Source organism: Frankliniella occidentalis, unplaced genomic scaffold (genome assembly GCF_000697945.3).
Source record: "Frankliniella occidentalis isolate FOCC.00 unplaced genomic scaffold, Focc_3.1 Scaffold297, whole genome shotgun sequence".
NCBI lineage: Eukaryota > Metazoa > Arthropoda > Insecta > Thysanoptera > Thripidae > Frankliniella > Frankliniella occidentalis.
In genome coordinates, this window is record NW_026267423.1 from 117266 (window position 1) to 126638 (window position 9373).

General features: G+C 47.0%; 1 protein-coding gene across 2 annotated transcripts in view; it reads left to right on the forward strand.

Moving 5' to 3' along the window:
- Positions 1-7773, forward strand: part of LOC113215628 (uncharacterized) — a 23044-nt gene extending 15271 nt beyond the window's left edge. For both annotated transcript variants that reach the window (XM_052273765.1, XM_052273766.1), the window contains one exon: positions 5902-7773. In XM_052273765.1, the coding sequence (XP_052129725.1) occupies positions 5902-6220 (319 nt within the window). In that variant the 3' untranslated portion in view covers positions 6221-7773. The remainder of the gene's footprint in view (positions 1-5901) is intronic.
- The last annotated feature ends 1600 nt before the right edge of the window (positions 7774-9373 follow it).

Consider the following 9373-nt stretch of genomic DNA (forward strand, 5'->3'; position numbering starts at 1 on the left):
GAGAGAGAGAGAGAGAGAGAGAGAGAGAGAGAGAGAGAGTACAGACGAAATGGCGTCTGGTCTGGAGTGAGGTCGGTGAGAAAATGCGATAGTTTGAGATAAAAGGCGAAGAGGCATATAATTTCTCCGCGCTTTTATTCCCTCCTTCTCTCTCTCTCTCTCTCTCTCCCCCTCTCTTTCCTCTCTCGTATGCGACAGGATAAGGTGGGCCGTACCGTGTGTCCGCCCGCAGCAATCCCACTCTGCATGTTAATTACTCGAGTGCCCCCCACCGCCCACCTCCGCACGGCCGGTCCCCTTTGCGGTTCTGTTTAGAGACGAATAGTCTCCCTCTCTCATCTGACGACCCCGCAAGCAAAATAATAAGTGTATACATAGTAGGCAGCAGTGTCATCAACACACCCGAATGCAAAGATAAGATTACTCACGTTCAAAGAATATGTTTGGGTTACGGTGTCGCAATGGTAGATGACCACGTCTCGCGTAAGAGGCCACGCAAATGCAGAAGAATGCGGGGAATAAGAAGACGGAAATCGCTATACTTCAACATGGTGACTTTTGTTTTCTTGTTCCCTGCATTCTGCATTTCAGCTTTACCGGAATGCTTTATAGTGTTACGCTGCGATGCGCCTGGCCCGCCTGGCATACATCTACCTAGTCCCGCGGCGCTGATACCCCGACCCGAGTCGGGCAAAAGGCAGAGTCGTAAAGAGGCCTCCCTTTTGGTGCACAGGGTTTTATTTTGACGAGTTACCGCAACGGAGGCCATCAAATATAGGAGGGCAAACATTTATTAGCTGAGCGATAGCTTAGCCTGTTACTCCGTGATGATCAAAAAGTTTCGCGTCTGTCCGTCATCACGTTAACTAAATTTTGTTTCATGAAAAGCAAGAACTGTATTGTTTCCGAGCCCTCTATTTTAAAAATTAGGCCAGAACGGGCTATTTAAAAATTATTTGGAAAATATTGCTTATTTATAAGAAAAGTCGAATGGTTCCAAGCGGGGTAACTCGTGAGAAGAATTCAGAAAGACTAAAATTCATCCGTTTGGCTTCAGAGGGAGTTTTCCACCCGCAAATAATCCTAAAATATTTAAGTATTTTTTACCCTTACCATACGCAGGTTATGTACGGGCTCATAGTGGATATATATGCACAAAGTAGACGTATGCAGCAAAATTTATGACCTATATACGTTCCATAGACTTTCAGTTTTTTGCGGAAATGTATACCGGGTCCTTGTAAACAGATTGTTTCCAAGTGCGCGTTCAGAGAAGAAGTAAGGAAATAAAAAACGGAACCAGATAGAACATTTTATACATTTTATATGTTGAAATGTTCGATAGAAATAACTTCCAGTAACTCCTCCCTAGTAACGGTCAAAATTACTTTCTATTGGTTTTACATGTGATTTCAGTGCTAGTTCCGGTCCTGATTTCCTTATTTCTTCTATAAGGTGCATTGTCGGAACCGTCTATTGCCCGTTCTCAGCCAATTTTTGAGCTAGAGGGCTCGAAAACAATACACTTCTTGTTTTTTATGACATGCAATTTCATTTCCATAGAAACTTCTTGATCATCACTGAAGTAATAGGCTTCGCTATCGCTTACATTGGAACCTTTTGAGGTGTAAATCTCCGACTTCGTTGAAACTTGGAAAATTTGAAGGTTATAACTGTGAGGTTCAGGAAAAATTTCGTGTGCCATCCGACTTCTAGTATAATAACCTTAAAATTTCCGTGTTTTAACAAAATCGGAGATTTACACCTGAAAAGGTCCCCTTGTCAGCCAACAAAAAAGGGGCAATAGTTGTCCTAGTCTTCCCAATTTCTAACGGCGCGCCGAGGTATGGCAGAAGCAGGCGAGGGAGGAAGCTGAAGGGGGCGTGGGTAGCGAAAAGGAGCAGCAGAACGTTAGTGGGGCTGCAAAGTGAATTAAGGTGCAGAGAAGGGAAGTACACAATTTCCGGTTTGGATCTTTGGTGGTGATGGGGAGTGCACACGGCGCGGCACACCAGTGAGACGCAAGGAATGGAGAGGGAGGGGGTTGCTACAGGAAGGGGAGGAGTACTGTACGGTACGCCCCCACCACAGCTGCTGCCGCCAGGTGCTGTGCTGTAGCAGCAGGTGCAGCGAAAACAATGAAAACGGGAACAGAGAAAAACGAGAAACAACAGTCGATGGTTGGTTAGACAAAGCCAAAGCAGTCCTCGCAGTGTATTCTTTTACTAGCGAGTCCCCTTTAGGTCGTCTACTTTTTATCTCTCGGTCTCTCACTCTTTCTTCCCTTCTCTCTCTCTCTCGCTCTCTCTCTCTCTCTCTCTCTCTCTCTCTCTCTCTCTCTCTCTCTCTCTCTCTCTCTCTCTCTCGCTTTTCTGGTGCAATTACCCTGGGAGCGGTGCACAGTTCGGCTCAAGCAGGCCAGACAGCAGATAGAAGACGGGCTGCGTGCGGATAACCGGCGGTCCCTTGAGTGTGAGCCGCCCGCTACGGCGACATCCAAGTCCCCTCCCCAAACGTGTCCCCATTGGGGTAGGCCAGGCCGGGGGGCTGAAGAGGGGAGGTTTGCGAAACCGGTGCTGCCTCCTGGGCCTCGGCTAGCGCCCCCAGCTGGGGAGATGATCAGCCAGACCAGCCTGGGAACATCCCCACCCCGACAGGAGCCGCACACGGGTCAGGGGCCTTCAAAGCCTTACTGGGACTGCGGGGGAACTTGAAAGCGAGCAGCTGGACACAGTACAGAGCCGTTGTAGGTATTCGTACGCCAGACCACGTCTCCCGTAACAGGCTTCGCGATAGGCCCTATTCATATCACGAAAAACTGCTACGCTCCGGCGCCTGGTGCCTGTGTAGCTAGACTATAAGTTGTAAGGTAACTACGGGGATATGGCCGCACGGCCTCCAGCCATTAAATTAGGAACTATGGTTTCTGAAATATTAAGGCTTAGTTACAAACCATTATGGTGATTTTAACCGAAGTCAGCGTGGTGCTGACGACGACCTCTGCTTTGCCGCTGTTAATTTCCCGCTTCAGCTGCGACAACACGGTCTGGCGCTCTATGATGAAGGGGCTGCCCCCAACCCTTCCCTGCCGAGCCAGAACTGCAGTGATGCAGATTATGCTGGAAGGATCGGTGGTGCGGGCCGGATCTCCTGCCGACCTCCCTCGCCCACCACCACCTGGATCCGCCCCAACGCTGCGCCGACGCCCACGCGCACTTGCGGTGGCGGCCCCCGTCTGCATCCCCCCGCGCCTCCCACGCGTCTTCTCCCTCCTCACCCCTACGACGTTCGTACTGACGGCCTTGGTTCATCATCCTCGCACCACCATCGCGCCACCGCGTTCAGCGCCGCAATCGACTCAAGTCCGGGTGATTGAATGCAACCCAACGCGATGGTGCGCGCGCTCACACACACTCCTCTCTCCCTCCCTCCAACTTACACTCAGGCCGGTGTGCCTAATGTAGCGGAAGACCTCGTTTATTTGGCGGGTGCCGTGGACCTCCGTGCTCTCTGCCACGCCCCGCCGCCAGAATGTTACTGGTGGCAGCTCAAGCTTTCTGTGATCACCAGGCGCACGCCCCCCGCGTGGCGGCTCTCAAGAACCCCTCCACTATTCGCCGCCCTTTCCTCGCGAAGCGGGTAAGGCCTGGTGTGCTGGTGTGGGGTCATGGCCTCGAACCCTCCTACACACACGCACTCTCACAGAGGCTCGGGGTCGACGAATCCCTGGAAATGCCTGCTGCTGGCGGCGGCCTCGGCGGCGGAGCTAGCCCTGACTGCCATAGTGACGTCTCGCGGGTGGGCGGGGGCGTCAGGGGTGGGGGGTGGGGCGGGATGGGAGAGCAGAGGGGGTAGTTTGGCAGGCAGTGATGCACGGGAGGAAATGGGCGAGAAGGGACGAAGACGACGACGCGCCATCTCCCGCGAAGACGACGCTGATGCGAATAGAAAGCAGGCAAAGTTTGTTTTCAGCCCACCCTTCTGCTTCGAAAAAGCAATAAAGCGGGCAAATGCAATCGATCTGGTGTCTGTCCGTCTGACTTCTTCGGTTATGGCCCTAGGGGGAGATGAGGATTTTTCGGAGGTTTGGCAGGAAAGAAAGGGGGTGAAAACGAATATTCCCACTAAACATTTAAAATAGTACCTGCAGGGATAGGTTTGAGGCAAGTCGGGGGCAAGCTTGACAACAATAACCGAAAAAAACAGCCACGTTGTACTACTTAAGATAATTGCAAAGTTATTAGGAATGACGAAAACCCAATGTACTGCTATACCACGATTTCTCCCTTTTTCCCTCAAAAAAAGAAGAGTCAAATAATAAAATTCCTTGCTTAAATGAAGTTTTGATTGGTGAGCCCAGTGAGCAATAGGGTATTTCAGTGGAACGCTGCCCGGAACTAAGAAGAAACAAAGCGGATGCAGAGAGCGGTGGTGAGGGCGGGCGCGCGGAGGAGCGGCTGGTGGAGGGGAGCTCCCCCGCCTGCCCTCCGTTCTTCCCCGCGCCCGCCCCCACCACCGCTCTCTGCATCCGCTTTTGTTCTTCTTAGTTCCGGGCAACGGTCCATTGAAATGCCCTATTAAGCCATGTGCCATCGATGGAAGTTATCAAACATTTTTACAAAGACTTGTGTCAATTTTTCCTCTAGTCACTTATAACGGAACGTATACACAATATACCCCTAAAACATATTATGTTGTGTACGGCATAGCTTAAGCACTGAGTGAAGAGAATTTTTGGAAGAGATAGTAGCTGAGCGTAGCGAAGCTTTACTCTCAAAGACTTCTATCAAATTCTCCGGCCCCACCCTGCAATATCGAAAAGATTACCGCAGCCGAATAATTACCTGTATACACCTTTGTAAAACTACATATAATTATACTATAATTATAGGAAGAAAACGTTGAGTTCTCAGCTTATTCGCAAAACAAATTATCAGGGACATAATTTTATGTGCATGCTAGGGGGATTAAGACGATATTCGGCGAATGCATTATTGAAGCTTCATGTGCGAAGCATTTGGCCAAGCCCCTGGGTAGTAGCCTTTCATTTCATATTAATAAGTGTACTGAAAATTGCACAATAAGTACAGTGTGCCACAAATTTAACTTTTTAGCACAAACCTACGACCCGTCCGTGCAACAATATCCCTATCTCTTGCGCTGCCCCAAAAGACTAGCCTATCTGTTTCGCTACCCGGAAAGTCTGCAGCGCTGCCTTCCTTTTCTTGTGAGTTTGCCAATATTAACAGTAAAAAAAAGTTACACCCAGAAAATGGTAGTTTTGGAACAAGGCAAAATGCGTTGCTTCAACGCTATTTTTACCTCAAAAAAAAAGGGGGAAAATTGTCTTTAACTTAAGGCAAATGACATGACGACAAGATAAAATAAATATTTCCTTAGATCAACTTAATTTTCATGGAATTAATGGAAAAACCTTAACCCAAGGTCGAAAACTACCTTGTATATTTTGAAGAAAATTCCTTGGTTTGAGCATACCATTTTCTGGGCGTAAACACTGCTGCGTGTTTCTTAAAGATCAATGAACAATTCTTATTTTTTTACTTTTTTCTACGGTTAATATTTGCAAACTCACAATAAAAATAAGACAGCGCTGCAGAGAGCGCCAAAAAACAAACCCCAGAATCAATGCTATAATCCACAATCCACAATCTCTTATAATCTTTATCTATAATCTTTAATCATTCACTGTTAAAAATAATTTCAGTTCTGCATAATTTATCATCTGCTAAAAAGGTCAGAACTTCACGAGTAATTCGTTGAGAAAAAAAGCTGCCAGAACTCTTTGTGAAATCACAACTCTCCTTCGTTGTCAAAAATTGATTCGCAACTCAGACTCCACCAAAGTATTTCCTAATTAGTTTTTGAAAAATTCTGTTTCAGAGAGCTAAACGAACTACGAAAGCCTTCGTCGGATAACCCGGAGATCCTTCGCTTCTTCCGCTACATGAAGGCCGCCAAGGACGGGCAGGACAACCAGGATTGCACGCTGGTGTACGCCCAGTGCACGCAGTCGGACGCGACGCAGGCCAGCCCCATGGCTCACACCTTCCAGGACATCAACAAGCTGGTGCAGGCCCGCCGCATGTCTCGCATGCTGGCGACAGACCAGCGGAAGGCGCCCGAATCACCGCAGCGTCAATCTGACGTCAGAAAAGAAACAGCTTCTGCCCCGATGCACCCCGCAGCGCCCGCGGCCTGATGGTCGTGATCGTTGACAGATGCGGACTTAGGCTCCTCCCCCAAAAGGGAGTGAGTGCTTCTGACAGTTCGACTCTCTGTCTTTTTATTTATGATTTCAAACAATGGACGCAAAATGTGCTGTTTTTTTCTACGAACGAAAAGTGAATGTGAGTGAGACTGTTTTTTCGCGGGAGACTGAACGAGAGCCATACTGTAGGGATGTCATCTCGACCCAAATGCAAAATGAAGGGGAAGGGACGGTTTTTCTCTCTTGTACCTCTTGGATTTCTTATCATGTGTGCCAGACACCCACGAGAATCCGAATCGACGTCGAATCGACGGAGAATCGATCAAGTGTAGGTCGAAGTGACGTTGGGGCGACGCCGGTTCGCCTGTTGGGGCGTAAAGTTAATCAAAATGATCTTTGAATTGCCATGTTGAATTTTTTCGTTGTAAATATGGACGATGTTTACTTCCAGGGTAGTAGATAATTGTGCATTGTATAAATATTGCAGAACTCTGTCAGCTATTTTTTGTGATGGCAGACTAGTAGAATAAGGTGAAGTGATTTATCATTAATATTTGCTCAATTTCAAGCAAGGAAAAAGCTCAGGGCAATACTATTAATGGGTGGATTTGGTGAAAGGACTAACGAATATTTGTGTACACGATAGTAATGTGATCAGGCACTTCCTGAAAACTTAACAGTTTACTTAAAGCACACAATGAAGCGTGTACTTGCAGATATTTCAAAGGAGTGTGTGCACATGCCATGGTGCCACACAAAGGAGCATGTTGTTACATAAAGTTAAGTACATACGTGTATACTCGGGCTATTACTCACTGTACCATGTGCGTTATCAAGTGCCCTCTTGCGAGTGGCTAAGTATACTATTTGGCTTGCAGTGTTGTTAGCCGGTGACGACTAGCTATTGGGTACAATTAAACATGGTGTGATTCCAACACGGGGTCTTTTTAGATAGTTAAGATCTTTGATCTCCTGCGCTTTTGTTAAAAATTGTGACAGCATAATTTTTCTTCGTTTTTGGACTTACTCTCATAGTTTTGATCTATAGTTTTGCGTTCGTGTTCTCTAGAAAAGAATATAATAACCTAAATTTTGTCGACGTTTAGTATTGACAGTTCTTCTGAACGCTTGCTGTAGGGAAAACTTTAGTTTGGGATGTGAGGTCACAATGGTAAACATATGGAATTAGCAGTAGCTCTAAGTTGCATCTCATCAAGTGGGATTAAGAGTTGACAAAATGCTAGCGCGATTTTCACGCCAAGCGTAATTTTTACGCCAGGCATCACGAAAGCTATCCTCTTATTGGCTGCTTGAAGCTTACTGAGCGTGAAAATAACGCAAGCGTTTTGTTAAATCTGTATCCACCTTCACTAGTGCTCCTCTATTTATTTATCTATTTATTTATTTATTTACATTTCTTTGTTTACTTATTTATTCGACTTATTTATTTATCTATTTATTTATTTGCGTATTTTTCTGTCGTGGTTTTTTTTCCTTTGGGCTGTACAAAGCGCCGTACAAGGATTAAAAAATGTTTGAAGGAGTTTATCTGTTGTTTAATCCTAAATTCCTATGCAAGTAATCGCCTAGTTATTCACAAAATCAACATCACAACAATCCGACGCATCCCAACCAAAGAGTCGGAACTTCCAATCCAAGAGACTTGTATCTACTTTCGGCGCTCGTCGACCACTCTGCATAAGCTCTATGATATCCGAGCATGTCAATTTCAGACAGCTACTTAAAATTTCTTAAAACTCAAGAGTGTGAACCAAGAAAGTATTTTCTGGGTGTGATAAGTCAGCAATTATCAATGGTCATTCTTTAGGTTCTCTTTTCTTTAAGGCAGGTAAATTTTGAAACATCACTGCTTAAGTACTCGAAAGGCGGCCTTTTTTGTTGGTGCTGTCAATTTGAACGAATTTGGTGGGCATGCAAAACAACAGCGGATGTCTCTGATAGGAGACGTCTAAGAGGAAATGTAGATTAGGCTGTAGGAAAGGGGGGGGGGGGAGTACGCGTCTGTTCCCAATGGCTCACAACACACACACCAGGCAACCGATGTCACAGCAGGGCGTGGTGTGCATGAAGGGGAGGGAGGTATGTGTACTCACCTGACGCTCAGACATATCATGCCATACGCGGACGGAAACAAAGCAAACCCGCTCACCCTGCTGCTCCGTATTGATACTTATACGTCGCGAAAAGTACAGGGGTTGAACCTCATTAGGATGATAGGTGTGATAAATGCGATGGGGGCACTCGTGATAAAAGTGCACATTTTAAAAATTATCAGGCAAACGAACACTGTTATAACTAACTGCCGTAAGAAAGTGCAGTTTGCCTACGGTCCGCAGGGGCCGTGGATTGGCCAGACGGTAAAGATATGGGCCGTACTTCAGTTTGTGAGTAAAGTGTTGTTATTGACCATTAAGACAGTTTGCGAAAGTTACGGTATATCCTGCACGAGATGGACTGTAATCCAGAATCACGGTCGCAGACCTCACGACCATTTGACGGGGCGTACCATTGTCCTTGTAGGTTTTTCTAACAGTGAAGTATGAAGCTTCACTTCGTTTCTCAGATATGCTACATCTAAAACCGTATTGGAGCTAAAGATGGATTTCCTTTTGGCAATAGACGTTTCTTTTAGTCGGTACTCAAAGTATACTCAAAATATGATGTTGTCCGGTCCATGACCTTGACCGATGCACTGAAATACCGACCCGGATTAAAGACCCCGTGAAATCTTGTACATGTTGGCAAAATACATGGGCACACAAATGTAGGCCGCCTACGCTTTGAGCTTGTATGTGCTCTACATCGACATCAGGGGCGGATTAAGGGGGGGGGGGGCGATCACCCCCCCCTGTCGTCTCTAGAGAGCCGCCTGAAAGGTAGGCAATTTGCGACACAAAACCCCTGTATGTAGGCAACCGACAGTGCATCGCCCCCCCTGTCAGCCGGCCCTTAATCCGCGCCTGATCGACATGTCACTTTTTGTAAGTCGACATGCATGTGACAGCCATATACCGGGTGATTAAGAGCACGCGCCGCCGTGTTGCGGGTTTGCCTATCCTCGACTCGGCAGGCGAACGGGTGAGAGGTGAGGAGGTGAGGGGTCCCCTCCTCACCTCTCACCCG